Source organism: Pleurodeles waltl, chromosome 11 (assembly GCF_031143425.1).
Source record: "Pleurodeles waltl isolate 20211129_DDA chromosome 11, aPleWal1.hap1.20221129, whole genome shotgun sequence".
Lineage (NCBI taxonomy): Eukaryota > Metazoa > Chordata > Amphibia > Caudata > Salamandridae > Pleurodeles > Pleurodeles waltl.
In genome coordinates, this window is record NC_090450.1 from 28,393,572 (window position 1) to 28,410,537 (window position 16,966).

General features: G+C 41.0%; 1 protein-coding gene across 3 annotated transcripts in view; it reads left to right on the top strand.

Annotated features, from left to right (window-relative positions):
- Positions 1 to 16,966, top strand: part of EIF4E2 (eukaryotic translation initiation factor 4E family member 2) — an 84,760-nt gene that overhangs the window by 15,047 nt on the left and 52,747 nt on the right. For all 3 annotated transcript variants that reach the window (XM_069212894.1, XM_069212895.1, XM_069212893.1), the window contains exons 2-4: positions 456 to 570; positions 6,022 to 6,156; positions 12,249 to 12,353. In XM_069212894.1, the coding sequence (XP_069068995.1) occupies positions 456 to 570; positions 6,022 to 6,156; positions 12,249 to 12,353 (355 nt within the window). The remainder of the gene's footprint in view (positions 1 to 455; positions 571 to 6,021; positions 6,157 to 12,248; positions 12,354 to 16,966) is intronic.

Consider the following 16,966-nt stretch of genomic DNA (forward strand, 5'->3'; position numbering starts at 1 on the left):
TTTAGCATTAAATAGGCTTCCTAGGTAACTTACTTTCAGACTAGAGGATGGAGATATCCCTAGGTAAGAAGGTCAGTCAAGGAATATTGGGTCAGATTCTGCGGCTCCCATTAGACAGACATCCGTGTAAGTGCTATGCATGCATGAAGAAGTTCTTTTAAATTAGCCGAAACACGTGGTCCAGGCATGTGGTAAAGTTTGGTAGTTTGGACTATCTTTCCACTGGAATTATTTATGGTATCCTCGTCTTATATTTGGAGATCCCTGACCCAGGAGGTGTGCCAGAGAGGACAGGGAGACATTGAAGCACGGGCAGGAAATTATTACAGGAACTTTTTACTAGTTTAGTGAATTAATGATCTCTCTGGGTGTTGCTTGTTAGGTATTGGAAGCGTTTGAACTTTTTACTATTGCAGTGAACTAATGCTTCTGTTTGTTATTTCCATTCTATGCAGTTTAAAGGATGATGACAGTGGGGACCATGAGCAGAATGAGGAAAACGGCACACAGAAAAACGGTGAGAAGGAAAGAAACGAGAAGGAGAAGAACCAGGGCGGTGCAAAGCGAAAGGTAAGGCACATACATTGCACTCCCTCAGCTTCTGCAGGTAGAAAACGGTGTACTTTTTCTGAACCTTTTTAAGCTGGATGTTTATTATGCAATCTCCACCTAGCTGTGGATTGCTATGGGACTGGAAAACCAGAAGAACTAAAGCTTATTACAAGTAATTTAGAGGTATCTAAAGTTCGATGGAGTAGTTCACCTGACTCTGCTTCAGGAAAGGCCTAATTTACTTTCTCAGAAGCCTTGACTCTGCTAACCACTGACTTCTGCGTTGCACTTCGTGGAGGCGTTTTGGATTCTCAAAATTGCCCACCAAATTAATATCCCTTTCAGATGGGGTAAAACTTCTTAAAGTGTGGTTTCTCTTCTATTAGGCATTCCTTTACCACCGTTTTTGCTATCTAAAAAACAAGATGATTCCAGTAAAAAATTATTAAAGCATTTGAAGGGTTCAGTAAAACAAGTCTTCCCTCAATGCAGAGAGTGCAAAGAAAAAGGCAGGAGTGCTTGAGGATGAATTCCTGCTGACAGCATGTGGTCTTCACATTAGCCTGGTGCTGCTGGTAGTGGTTTATTGAATTTGGCAATCAAGATATTGAAGTTTTAAAGAAAAAATGGAGAACCTTTGCTTTCGGTAGTACACATGTGAAAATGTACTGCAAACCCCACCCAAAAATACCACTCCATTTGAGTTATGGGCCACCAGGGTTCAGCCCATGATTGATTCTGTGTGCTTTGGTTGAAGCTGGTTGTGTAGTATACACATTATTTTAAAAACAGTAATTGTAAAAGTTAGTAAGTTAAAAAAATTGTTTCTCAATCTAAATTACCACTATTTTTTTATGTATGTTTACATATAATGTTAATTTATTGTCTGCACTCTTTTTGCTAGTTGGACTTCACTATCCAGTAAATTATTTTTAGTTAGAAAAACATACCAGGGATTCTAAAGAATGTTCATGTGCTATGACTGTATAACAAAAATTCTCCTAGAGGACTACTTAGAAATGTGGCTGATACTAATGGGATGCCAGCAACATTTCAGTTGTTCCTGTGTGCCCTTTAAAAATCACTTTACTCCATAAACCACACTATTGGCAAACTAAGGGTACTTCAATGGGTGATACATGTGCCCCTGGTGTAGCCAGTCGATTAAGGTCCTGTTTGAAGTGAGCTGCAGAACAAATCCATTTAACCATAGCATACACTATCGGAGACTCAACATAGACCATATTTTAGATATTTGTCTTGGGAGTGATGATGTACTTGTGATGTTCTATCAGTGATTGAACTGTATACATGCCAGTCTCAAATTCCGTAGGCAAGCTAACCATTAAATGCCTTTTCTCAGTCTGATAAATATGAGGATTGTTAGTTCGTTACAGATATGTATAAAAACAACATAACACTTGATTTGTTGAATGTGTCCCTTAACTTTGTTTCAAAACCTCCTTCTTGGATAATTGTTCTGTTTTTGGAGAAACTGATCCAAAATGCAAGACTATAAAAAGGAAGCGGAGTTAATGACCAAAAAAACTGTTTTCTTGGAACTATGCAAGACGGATAATCAAAACTGTCCTTATATGTGTGTATTGGATGCCCATCATGAGAATAAAAGACTGATGCCATGGTATGTTTTACAACACTTTCACCACTGAATGCAAAGATTGAAGAGTCCGTACCTGTCCCTGAATGAGACTTAAACAGAGCAGAGAGATCCGGCTGACCAAAGTAATGGAACTTTTAATTTAAGGAAGTATAAATCAGGCTCATCTTTTATTGGCTGCAGTGGCCCTCTACCTCATTGATTCATTCATACACTTCCGTTATAGAAGCACTGTCAGAGCCTAATGCCACCAGGCAAAATCTGTGAAACTTATTGAAAAAACTCAGTGCAGTTCCTTGAATGTCATGTATGCCATTGAATCCCAGGTAAACTGCTGTACAAAGACATGACGAGTTGGAAAGGTCACAAAATGCTTATGGAAGGACCATTCTAATATATATATTTGTTAACTCTTCGTATAACAAATGCGGACCTTGAGGAGGTAGCTTTTTTTTATTAAATTTTTTTATTTGTTTTATTTAAAGTTTGGGATTAGGCATGAAGATACTAGAGAGGTTAACCAGAAGCTGAGGTTCACTTCTGTGAACATCGCTTAGTTTTCTTGACATACTGAACAATGGTGTGAATCGCCAGATCAGGTGGACACAAATTATTACAGACCATAATGTACTAGAAGAAAAATAGTTTTTATCCTTTGCGTTGCTGAAGAAACTGCATCATTGCGTTGGTGTGCAATAATGACCACAATGCCCTGGGTGGACTACTGTGCCATGTTTCATCTGAAGATTCCTGCTGATGTCTGATGTCTGGTGTGTGGTAAGCACTAGTTTATTTTGAATCTGGTCACCTGGAGCATGTTTATTGTAACTGTGTTTATATTTTTCTTTAACCCCTTTAGTGTGGGTGTCACTGCACTACCTCTGCAGTTGTGTGTTGGCCATAAGCTGACACTGGGGAGGTCTATAAATGGCTCTTGGTTGCTCTGCTCCAGAGGGAGTCCTTTATTTCATTTTAACCTTGGGCTGCTGAAGAAGAGCTTACCTAGCAGCCTGAGTTTGGGGCGACAGCTCTGATTGCTTTGGGAGAGGTATAGTTGGAAATGAGAGAATCTCTGCTTTCCAATGGTACCTCTGCCCAGTGGATCCCTGCTTGGAGATCACACAGGGGATTGATCCCCTAAGCAGGCATCTACACACTAGGCCCCAGGGGCATGTGGGAGCGGCCCGCTAGGCAAGGGCTTACACTCTCCCCACCACCTCTGAATCATTCAGTCTTTCTTCTCCCTGGGGGACTTATTTGGGGGTGACTACCTCCAATATGCCCCCAAAGGGGACAGGAAAGCCCACTAGACCCCAAGGATACAAGAAATAGTAGAAGGTAGGTGTGGGGGAATGCCCATCATGGGCATGGCAATGCCCACATCCCTAAATAATGCATCACCACTCTTTTTGCCACCTCCCTCTGGGGGACAGATGGGGTGATTACCCCCAATCTTCCTCCCTCCCCAAGCGACAGAAAGTCCACTAGACTTGCCATTTTGTAGAAATAAATGTACAGGGGTGTGAGCTGCCCACCGTGGGCATGACCATACCAACCCCCCCCCCCCCCCCCCAGAAAGGACTCAGTCTTTCTCTCCCATTAGTGGGTGGGATCAATGAGGACAATTAGCCCCAGTTAGCACTCCCTCTTCCCATTTGCATGCTGTGTTGCGCTTAGCTACCACAAGGTCTAGGTTCACCCACATCCTATTGTACGTGGGTGGGGGGCCATCTCCCCATATATTTAATATGCAGTATTTTTCTGTATCTGGTAGGGAGCATCCTGTCACCACCCTCATTGTTTCTCTGCTTGCTGCAAAGATTCCAGAACTTTCAGTCACAGAAATGTGATGAAAATGTGTTCTTCTTTTACCAAAGTTTGATAAAACTTGAACCCTGAAGTGGCTTCTGGGTAAAATTACTTAGTGAGAGCCAGGCTAGTCACACACCCGTTGGTTACCCCTGGGTGTCTACTTTTCAAAATGTTCATATTTGCTAGGCTCGGACCCAAAATCCACAGCTACCCACATTGCAAAAAGAGGGCCTCGTTTTAGTGCAAAAATGTGATGTGTCCATGTTGTGTTTTAGGCCCTTTCCTGACGCGGCCACTAGGCCTACCAGCAGAGATCTGGTACCATTTTTATCAGTCGACTTTGGGGAATGCCGGGTGGAAGGAAGTTTGTTGCCTCCGCAGATTCCAGAACTTCCATCACAGAAATGTGAGGACAATGTTTTTTAGGCAAAGTGGGAGGTTTGCAAGGAATTCTGGGTAAGAAAACCTTGGGAGAGCCATGCAAGTCACCCCACCCTAGTTCCCACAAGGGTCTAGTTTTCAAAAGTGATCAGGTTTGCTAGGTTTCTCTAGATGCCGGCTGAGTTAGAGTGCAAACTCCACAGCTACCCACTTTGCAAAAAAGGTTAGTTTTGAGTGGAAAAATATGATGTGTCCATTTATTGTTTTGGGCCCTTTCCTGTTACGTCCACTAGGCCTACCCACACAAGTGAGGTAACTTTTTAATTAGAAGACATGTGGCAGCATAGACTAGTAGAACATTGTTATTACCAATTGGATTTCACTGTGTTTTTGCCTTCCTAATGTAAGCCAGTGTGAAAGAAATAAGGCATTTTAAGAAATACCCTCTAAATCATATGGTATTACAGGCATCCACAAATTCAGAGATGTACAAATAACCACTGCTCCTAAACACCTTGTCTTGTGCCTATTTCAGAAATACATAGGTTTACGCGATACTCAATTTACACTCTACATATTTTACCATAATAATTGGTATATATGTGGGACACTTTGAATGCCCTTTTTTCCCTACTCATTTTTAATATTTAATTCAACGATTAGTTTCATTGGGAAACCTTGCTGAATCTACACATGACGCCTTCCTGAATTTGGACTTGATCTACTTTTCAGAAATCTACAGCTTTCATGGATCACCCATGGGTTTTACACTGGTTTCTATCACATACTGGAAGTAGATTAAAAGCACAAAAAAATAGGAAAAATGGTCTACCTCTTTGAGAAATGCGAAAACTGTAGTAAAAATAATAGGTTTTTTTGATTCAGCTCTGCTTGTCCCTGAAAGCTGGGAAGATTGCGACCTTAGCACAACAAACCGTTGGTTGATGCCGTATTTAGGAATAAAAAGACCAACTTTTATCCAGAGCACTTTTTTCCTATTTTTCCCCAAAAACTCAAAAGTAGCTTTAGAGCAAATCCCTGCCCAGCATCCATCCCAGCATCCAGGAGGCGGTCATTGAGCAGCAGTGCTACAGACTGTGATTTCTGAATTTTGACCTCCGAGGACTTGTAATTAGGTTAGGCTTTTCACAATAATTTCTTATTTTACATGCAGTCATCCAAGAAGTTCTCTTTTTAGTATCTTCCTTCTCGTTGGCAGTCTGTTTTCGAAATGGCATAAATCTAAGGAGAACGCAATACTATGTAATAAAAATTTAATTTCAGAGAAGGTACCAGAACTAAACAACTATTATTGCAGGTGTAACTACCATCTCATTTTACTTAGGGCCGGCTACGTTGTGGTAGCAATTAGACCGGAAGTCTGCTCCATGGGGCATGAGCAATATATCTTGAAGAGAAATATACGTCTTACTCAAAGGAGGTCCCATTCTATTGCTGCTTTCCGGAAGATGTGATCATCCACTCTCTTCTAATGATGTTTATTGTGGGTAGATTCATGCGTCCATTCTCTTCTAATGATGTTTATTGTGGGTAGATTGATGCGTCCATTCTCTTCTAATGATGTTTATTGTGGGTAGATTGATGGACTTTGTGTGTCAGGCTGGTTTCAAGCTCACTGATCTGCTGTACTTCCACAGACTGCTGTTCCTGGGCCATCTGAACATCCTCTGCAATACAATTACACTTTCTGGTACTCCAGGCGCACGCCGGGCAGGCCCACCAGTTCACAGAGCTACGAACAGAACATCAAACAAGTCGGCTCCTTTGCTTCTGTGAGTACACTCTGCAACCTTTTAATTGTAACACACCCTGATGTATTTGTTATCAGGTCCAGGCCCATATGACACCCAGTGTACCTCATCTTTAAATACGAAGGCTGATACTTCTATCATTTTTAACATGGTGAAGGAAAAATCCTATAGACTTTTGTCTGTGGGACACACTCAAAAAATGTATTTGTCCACCAAAATGCAATGTTTATAATGACAAAATCCTGTTCAGTGATCATTTATACTTGTAAATTTAATTTGCCAATATAGAATTATCACTAGTATTCTGTATTTACTTTGCTCCATCAGCAAAGTTAGTTTATGCCTACAAAGTTGCAAGTTTATGATTACGAACTAACCTTTTTGTAGATAAATATCCACCCTTAAAAGAGTGGTGCGTTTGGGCATGTGAAGAAATAGAGAATCCTTTTTAAGGGTATAAATGAGAAGCAAAACGTGTAGGTTTGGGTGCAAGAGAAAAAAAATATTATTTAGTGGGAGGGAGGTACAAGAAAAATATAGCTCCAATGTCAAAATTCAACTTTGAGTGCAGTTTCTAGCTGCAGACAGGCTCACTTTGTTGTTCCTAAATGGATGCATATGTTTGTTCACCGGGAATCTATGACAAGTCGCAGATTTTCATGTGTAATCTTGTAATTATTTGCAAATTCTGTAAAAGTTGGACATTTAGTCAGAACATAGCCATCTGCCCAGATGAATACGTTTCTGACATTCATCGAGGGAGGTTAGTGAAAGAAACTCCAATCCTGGTTCTTGTACTTGTACTATGCTAGGCCATAGAAGGGGCGGGGTACTTCTGGGACATGTGAGTTTTTAGAACTTAAATGGTCTCATTTGAAGCAAATGATTCAAAACGAGACATGATTGTGGTGGTGAGGTAAACCATAGATGGGAACATGAACACACCAGAGAAGAGGAAGTTGAACATTAACAGGGCATGCACAGCAAATGGACTTGGACTAACTCAATAGGTCTCTGTTTCTTTTTCATATGTAAAGAGATTCAGGTTTTTTTATTATAAATTTGACTTGCACTCAAGGCAGTAATTGTCTAAAGGCAAAATGTAAGGTTCAGCAAAAGTTCTTAGGTTTCGTTGTGATCAGTATCTTTCTCCTGTTCACGCTCATAAACTCCTGGCATCAGTCACAGCACAAACAGATGGTGAATGAAATGCATAAAGTCCTCTCTGCCACTGGAAATTACTGAGGGACCTAGCCTAGTCCAGGATTATTTTGCACATCCTGACACCTCAGTATGGACTCAGCCATATGCAAATCAGTCTTGACCCTGCTACCGGGCCAGGTCTTCCCTGGACCGAAACCCAACCAACCCAAAAACGTGTTCACCCTTATTAGGTCTATTCACTCGGGTATAGCTTGGCTCCAGTGGCAGAGTGAACACCAGACAGTAATCAATAAATGAATCCCCCGTGCAATGTAATTAATCTGGTGCTCCCATAAAGCGCTCCAATGCCCGTTTGCTGTATTTGAGATATATATAGATATATAGATATATATATATATGTCAAAAGGTTGCTATTAGACATCTAACAATAGTTAAGAAAATCCTCAAAGCACTCACTACCACTAAGCACATAAGCACTTAGGGGGTCATTATGAGTTTGGCAGATGAAAAAGGCCGTCCCCCAAATTCTCCCTGTCAGGTTGCCGTGAGTGCGGCCACCATCCCTTGGTCCCCATTAGGAGTCTCCCACTGGCCCGGCGGGAAACAGCCTACCACATCGACGCTGGCTCATAATTGAGCCGATGGCAATACTGCAGTGCGTAGGGTCCCTGTCGCCCTGTTCACTGTCTGCGAACAGCACAACTGGGCTGTCCCTGTGGGCCCCTGCACTGCCCAGGCCAAGTGCATGGGCAGTGCAGAGGTCCCCCTGGTGCCGTCTGCACCCCGTCTCCACCAGCCTTTACATGGCGGATTAGGAGTGCCAGCACCCCCAATCCCTCCTGTGGAGGAAAACTGTTGGTGCTGGCGGTCCGACCATGGTACAATCGCCACGGTCGTAATGTGGTGGTCAGACCACATTACGCAACCCTGGCAGTCTCAAGACCGCCAGGGTCATAATGAGGCCCTTAGTGTCCGGGATATACACAGTCATTAAGATGCAGCAGCTCCTCCCTAAGTATGCTTACAAAGAGCAATGGAAAAGGACCTCAACGATAAGCTAGAAAACAATCTAGGGGAAGAAATCTACACAAAGCTAATAACTTTGCACACCACAAACACAGGAGAGAGTGCTAAATAAGATCCTGTGTAGATGGCTACACAGATTAAATAAGACCAAGTGGCATGCTGGAGTCAAAGCTAGAGGGACTCGAGGTTCGACACTGCACATACTGTCCTTCCTAAAACTAATGGGGTTTTGGAGTGAGGGCATTGGAGTGACGTAGCTCAAAAAGGAATAGGGAAGTGCCCAGATATGGTCATTCTTTGCACCCCAGTGGAAGGAATTTACCCCCCTGCACTTGCTCACATCTGCGTCATGACGCCGCATCTACTTCCTGCCGCTCTGCAAGTCACCCTCTCTTTATGGATTAAAAACACACTTCCAACCTTTAACCTTTGGACCCCAAGCCTATTGTCACTGGTGGGCCCGGAGAGCATAGCTGACGACTTGAAGGGTAAAGTGCAGAAATTAAAACAAATTGTGGAACCCAGTCTTAAAACACTTGAATAATGATAATGAGGGGCTCAGCTGCCTAAATAGACTACACATCTTAGGCATACTAGGCAGAGTATGACATGCTCTTTAGGGTAACCCACAGGCTGGGGCGGTTTGAAACACAGGGATATTAGCATAAGACTCTGTATTTGGACGATGGATGGACCTGCCTCTTGTTTTGTTTGTTTAGGAGGTGGGATGCCCGCCTCAAGTTGTGTAATTATAAAAGCAACTAAAATGACTGAAACTTAAAATATGTGGTCCAGACAACTTTGACCAGGCCATAGCAACAGATCACATGACCAGAGCATAGATAGTAGAAAAGACCAGTTTCTACATTTTCAGAGGAGAAACACTGAACATCAGTTCATGCTCTGAAAAATCCTTAAGCCCTGGACATGAGTAGTCTATGAGCATTTCTGGACAATATGAACCTAACTTCTGAAATTGCTCTTTCTTGGTTTATCTTTTGTGATCCGTGCCCACTTAGTTTCCATGCTCACTCTCTCCAGGCATGAGTCGGCTCTGTCTGCTTGTCAGACGTTTTGCTACCTAGATCTTTAAATTATACAGCCAGCCGGTTTTGACTCACTCCAAAAAGAGTATTTCCCACTCATCTCATACTATGAAAGCATTCAGTGGATGTCCTTGTTTAATGGATGTGCCACTAAAGTGACTGGAGGCCTGTGAAGAAGGAACACTTGCTCAGTCAGAAACAATAATCATCAGATCCTGCTCAGAGAAGCAGTGGAAGTGAGCAGCCCCAGAACATTTCCAATACTTTGAACAAAAAGACTGATATAGTGAAAAATATCAACGAGTGCTCTATGCAGGCAATCCATGTATGACAGTGAATTCAATGTGTGATGATACTTTTTAGTTGTAAACTATTATCTCACGCATTGTAATGTTTGCACTCTGTATGATGTGAAATGATACACCAAACAACAACTAGTATGAAATGAGTGGAAAATAGTCCTTTTGGGCTGAGTTAAAACCTGCTGTATGTGTAATTTAGAGACCTGGTATTAAAAGACCCAGCAAACAGCTCGAGCTGTTTCTAGACGGACCTAAAAACCACAGTCAGCCACAAAAGAAATAAGTGAATGTAGCGGAGGGGGGACTTGGACTGAAATTCCAGGGTGAAAGTCAGGTCAGTATTTAAGTTGACAACGCAATGTGACCTCCCTAAAGTGCACACTTTTTCATCTGTGAGCATCGCATTTAATCAGTATGCTTTCCTATACATCGCCTCGAGATGTACACGTTTTTTGTATGTGAGAGGATGCTTTCTCTCCTCGTCAAAATCTGTAGACTTGTGTATATCATGGGTGGATGCCACTTTTTTAGTGTCTTTATTCCCAATAACTGGAACCTCTTAGGGTATCAAGATTCTGTTAATGAGAGAGTTGTGTTCCACATTGAGTACATCTCCCATAAGAGAATATGTGTGTTCCTACAGCCAGTTGAATTTGCCTCGGTTAGGAACGTGTAGTGTATGCTATTGAGATGCAACAGTGGTCCTACCAATGTGCAATTATCTTTCTTTAATTTTGATATTTTTGAGCTGCTGAAATAATAGCTCTGTACTGTGTTTGCTTTGTACCAGCAAAAGTACTATCACAACAGACCTATTATTGGGGGTGTATTGTACATTTTTGTTACTCTGTATTGTTAGTACATTTGACATTGGTTCATTGTACTAATGTGATCCCTTTTTGGCCTCACCATGGTGCCCTTCACCTGTCTGAGGGAAAGAGGGAATTTGAGTCAGCCCCTCCAAGCCATTAGTGTATGGGTCAGACCCTTTTGCACATAGTTCTTCACATGGTGGATCTGGCCAGAGGATTAGTCCCTTTCCTCCAGCCTTGACTAAGTGTGTTAGTTGGTCTATGAAGGATTCCGTTGCAGTGCAGCGACTGCAGGCCATGCCCCTAGCTACCCCTGTGAGTAGTCTGTACCCATTGCTTGATTAGGACGTTCCCCTACCAAACTGGGCACTTATATCTGCATTCCTTTCCTCTAGTGAAGCAGTAGAATGTATATAGAGAGGTCACCTATGATGCTACTGGTTATGTGACATGACAGGGTATACGTGAGCTGGCAGTCAGCCTGCCTATCTATTTGTTATTCAGTGTTAACTCTCCCACTTGCCTACTTGTGCTTAGTTCTCACATTATTTTCCAAACGTGTGAACAATTTATTTCACGAATGATACATCACGTGGACCATTTTTTACCTCTGTAGCGTGTTTGTTGGCAGTTAAACAACCCATTTGTTTTATTTCCTTCCTTTCATTTATGGACAATCTCAAAGCTGCACCAGTACTCACCAAACCTGGAAAAGGCCCCAAATGAAGCTCAGCCCTACAAGCCTTTTAATTGCTTGATCTTCTTTCAAGCAGTTTTACTTACTGTGCAGAATACCAGATAGAACAAGCATTTACAATGCAATGGGTCTCACGTTTGCTTGAGTTAGAGCTGTTAATATTGTAAATTCCTAACTGGACTTTTCTTGCTACTTAATTTGAAAAGTAAAACAGTTGACCCAATTGAGCTGATTCAAAGCACCACGGCCGCCATCAGCATGAGCGTGAAGGAGAGAGACCAAAAGAAAAAGAACTTCACTTGCAGTAAACGTATCGGCAAACATGCAATTATCCATGTAACAGGGTCGATGTCCAAGGCGGTAACCAGACCGCCCCAAGGATGGACAAACCTAAAGCATTTACCAATGATGATAAAACATTTTTGAAAGGCAAGCCCACAAATGAGTGAAAGTGATGGGCGTGATTAAAAGCCCACAGATAGATTACAACAGAGCAGAGCGCTTTCGCGCTCAACCTAAAAATCTGTGTTTGAGTATATAATGTATGTGCAAATCATGTTTGTGATGGCTATGATTTGGGAAATAACCTGTCATTGTAGAGTTTTGTTAGAGGTGTATTTTGTTTCTAGGTATGTTGTGTAGTTCCATTGATACGTTTAGGGCCAGAGTATGATCTTGTTCTTTTGCTACGATGTCTGTGATACAGGGAAGGAATTGAGGTTCCACATTTACAATTGGTGTTTTGAGGTGTGCAAGCATAGTCTTTCCTGTATCCACTTGAGAGCACCAGACAACTATGTGGAGTGCTACACCAACCATGACCCCATTATTGGTAGTAGGTATAAAGTCTTGAAAATATTTTCTTTCAAGGCTTACAAGCTTAGGTACACAGGAGCCTGATCTTAGGAAAATTGAAAAGAGGACATCTGTTAAATCATCAAAATTGCCATATTCTTTATATTCACTGTATTACTTTTTGCTAATAATTGGTTTCCCTGGGATCATATCCATTTCTATTATCCTGTGGAATGTATAATATTTATTTACTTGTCTATATTCATTTAAGGTGGAGCAATTTTGGAGGTTCTACAGTCACATGGTTCGTCCAGGGGACCTGACGGGACACAGCGACTTTCATCTCTTCAAAGAAGGAATTAAACCCATGTGGGAGGTGAGGCATTTTATAGAGCTCTAATCTTAATCCTTCGATGTATGTATTCTATGCTTACTCTTGCAATAGTTCTTGTTTAAGAGATTATTAAAATCATGAAGTCTGAATATTTTCTCCAGTTTCCTCAAAGAGAAACCTGTCAAAAGTACATATTTTACCCAGTTTATTTTTGACAATATCACTTGAGACAAAGTAAAAAGAAAAGAACATTATGGCTAGATAGTCACTATTTACATTACAGTGTAATTTTATACTCAATTTAAGGAAGCGGGCTGGTCCTTTATCCATGAAGCAATGTCATGACAGTTCATTGTTGGGTGAAGATTCTTAAAGCACATGGATTCCATTCTCGTTCTTATATTTTTTCCTTTAAAATGTTGTTTGGTTAGACAATGTTTTCCTTCAGCTGTGGTTCTTTTTACTGTTTTTTTATATTAAAGGTATTTCTGGTGGTAAGGTTTATTCATATCACTGCGTCATTTGCCACTCAGTCACCTGTAAGATTATTCACTCCAGTTTCGCACCAGGCTTACTCTTGTTTTCACAGAGCATCAGTGAACCGGTCGCATTGCTTACTGTGAGGAATTCACATTGTTTTAAGAAATGTCCTTTTCAGTAGCTTGTAGTTTGGTGGATGTGTGCAACCATAACTGGGCTTCAGTGTGTTGCAATGGAGTCTAGAACGCGATGAGAACAGCAGATATTTGTTTTGGGCACTGATACTACCTCAGTGACAGGTACCCCACTCTTGATTCCCTAGGGGTCGCCCAGTGAATTTGGTGTTTCCACAGCTTTTATTTTGTCATTATGATTCAAGGGTTATCTATTTCATTGAACAAATCTCCACTGTAAGACAGGCTCATTGTTAAATGAGTTATTCCCGCATTACCGTCCTCCATCGTAAAAATGCTTTGACACCAGTAAGAACCACATACTGAAGGTATCTCATGTAAAGGCTCCCCAGACATAGCTTGACTTGGACCACTTGAGGACCCTTCAGTCTGCCAGGAATCAACAACCTCCTGTTTGGAGCACTTTTTGAGAACAGCACTGGGGACCGAGAATGGGTTTGGCATTCTCCTGTGGTAATATCAGTTTTTGGTTGTTTGGCTACTTGCTTATTTTCTGATTTATGCAGACAAAAGGAGATTAGTGGTGTGTTTAGGTGACTTCTATGATGAAGCTCTTATGGCCTAAACAATTATGTCAAAGAAGGAAGGCTTTGTGGTCCCATTGGGGTTTTAAAAACCTGCATTGATATATCAATGTTTTATCACTCTCTACTGTGCCACCTGTCTCTGATTACTGCCTCATGATTCAGGAAGGTCATTGTTGGTCCTTGAACCTTCCTTGATGTAAGATAAGCACATTATAAAAATGTATGTTGTCCTAATTCCATTGTAGGTAAAGACCAAATTACTTCTCTAGTTTCCACATAAAGGGGATTTTTGTGATGGCCAGAAGGTTGGGTTTGTTTTTACATCATCTTCTTTCGCTCAGGGAAGAACGCTCCAAAACAGGGGAAAAAGGAAAGTGAACATCTGTGTTAACATTGCCCTGTCTCCATTGATACATTCTCCCATAGGTAACAAATCTTGAACATCTGTTGAACATCATTGTGCTTGATGGAAAGTCATCTTTTTAAAGACCTGTGCGTGGAATTAAAAGATAATGAGTTTTAGGTGAATGCCTTGCCCTTCTGGAACTTTTAGATTCTATCCTTCCCTGCTCCCACATGTTTACCATTTTATTAATATACACATATTTCATGTAGCCATATTTTTCACACCTTCCCTAGCAATTGATCCTTTTCAGCATCTCAGTGTCAAAAGATCTCTACCATCCTTTGCTAAGGCCAAATATGTTCAGACTCCATGTTTGTTTATTGCTCTGCATTTTTCAAGTCTGTGTTATTCATAGCTACGTTTCTGTACCACATCTTATTACACAAACATTTGCCAGCTCTGTTCAGAGACAGTCCGTCTAGAAATTTAATTTACATTGCATTTGGAACTCCGGCAAGTCCTTCTACAGGGCAGCCTTACAGAGGCTGGTCATCTCTTGTTGGACTTTATTCGCCTATTTATCTAGTAGACCTGACCATTAAGTTAATCAGGTCTATTAGGGTTTGAGGTTTCTGATTATCCAATGTCTACTCCTTGTGTGCCCTCTGCCTACAAAAATCCATAAACCTGATTGCCTATTAATTGTCCATGAAAATGAATCAAGATACGTCGATGTAAAACGAAAGGCTTCTTGTTATCAAGTTTCATCAGGCTTCATCATGTGTGTATGTGTCCAGTTTGTAGACACCCATCCCTTGTTTGCAGTAGTGACACGTAGTTTCCCATGTGCTCACCTGGAAAGCTGACACTGGGCTGCATTCTAGAAGAAATGAGAAACGGGCTTCCTTAAAATGACAGTGTAAAAATGTTTTTAATGAAGCTGCGGTCCACCATGCTACATTTCTTCTTTATGCCTTCTGCAGACAAGGTTTTTTTAAAAAAAATGTGTTAAACACACTCAGTGGTTTAACGCCATGGTTTGTCTTTTTTACTCTATTTGAAGCCAAACAAAAGACATGAACTGTCATCCTTAGTGAGTGATCTTAAAATATGTAGCATATTTGTTTTTATAGAGGTGTTTGGCTACAGGATATTGTTCATGGGTGGATGTAGTTTTTCTCCATGGTTCAAAGTCACATGCTGAATGATTGTCATTCTGGGAGTTCCCATCATATAACATTTACAGTTTAACATGACTGAGTGCCAGTGCAGGACTGATCCTTAGAAGCCCATAAAACTCATTGGCAAGTACCCAAACACCTGCTAATCATGATGAGTAGTGCTAATTAATAATAAAAAGGGAAGAAAGACTTGTTCAGGGATGGGTTACACACAAGAATGGTTTTGGTCCAGATACTTGTGTTTATGGTGGGAGTATGTACCGCAGAAGCTACAGGACAGTGATAGCAAGAAACAGATGCCATTGAATGAAAAAGGTACAAGATCGCACTTGATTGCAACAGGGTTAAGTTCTGGAAACATGTTAAGAAAGACTGCACAGAGGCGCCCTGAAACTGGATAGGACTCTGCATTCCGGTTCCAAGAAAAAAACATTAACAGTGGAATAACCTGCCTTATGCTTTTTATGTCAATGACAGCAGATAAATGGGAACCCATCAATATATAATATTCATGATAGTCCACACTATCCATTGGATTAAGGGTGGCTATCTTTTTGAAAAGATATTGTTCTCAAGAGTCTTGTGGTGGTAACTTCTGAAGGATGATCAGGTATATAATTTGAGAGTAATCGTTATAAATACAAAGCCCCGAGAATGCACTTTAGGGCATTTCCCTAACAATTAAATTATACAGTTAAATATAATTTGAATTGAAAACTAATTTATAAAGTTCATTACATTAAATATTGGAAGCCCAACAAGATTGCAAGGCCATTGTGTCTGTGGTACTGCTATAATGTCACTGCCCAGAGATGTATTTCTTGTTTACCACTATCCATTTACTATATTATTTACTTGTGTGATGGTCTGCCATCCTTGAGTCAAGAATGTGAGCTCATGAAGGATCCATTGCTGGAGCAGAAAAGTTTCTTATTTGTAACTACAGTTCACCTGCATTAGAATATTTCTTCATTCAGGCGGTGACCACCCTCCTCAGTTTTGAGGCTCACCTTCTTTCATCCAGTAACCTGTGTTTGGAAATGTGAACTATACTGCCCTTTAGAGAGAGTGGCATAAAAACGGCCATTTTGTTGGCTTAAATTTGTAATAAAGTTAATGTGCTGATAAATAAATACTGTTGTATGCCATAATTCCTATTCACACAGCTTACAGCTAGCTGTAGTGTTAGAGGTGACTCCGGCCTAATGACTGGGAAAGATTCAAGCATGTGAATCAATGAAAGATACAGGGCAGAAATGCTTGCTCCTCAAGAAAAGCTGCATCTCATGTGTTAATGCCCCCTGTTTAACACAATGGAATTTGTCCTAAAGAAATGAAGAAAGGCATTTCCTGGAGAAAGTGTTAGTCTTGTGCTTTCTGAAAGTTATGTGCTGAAATTTACCATCAAACCCAGTATAACCAAGATTATATGGTGTCCTGCAGCAACTTTCAAAGTATCACCCCAAGTTATGGAATGGCTGTATTATCAACCTTCTAGCCATTCAGCAAGTATCTTATAAAGCACATGATGTCTCCAGAGGCATACTTCATTTCACAACTAAACAACCATAGATGAACTTGGTTAAGCCCCATGCCACATGTTCTATGCCACAATGTTAAAATATAGGCTGAAGGTATTGTTAGCACACTAGTGAGACAATTGGAACAGAATTTTGGAAAATAGTTTTTGGGCTTTCTCAGTCTAGTGACTGGACCCCAAGAGTCTGATTTGGAGTAGGTGACTTTACAGTAGAAGGTCTCCAGTGTGCCCCCCCATCTAGGCAAACAAGGGAATTTCATTGAAACCTAGCACGTTGTTGACCAAACATGGAGGAAGTCCCTCAACTCCTACCCAGAGATCATGCATGCAACCTCAAGAAAAAGACTTTAAAGGCAGGCTGGCGAGCAAAGGAAATCTTCAACCTTC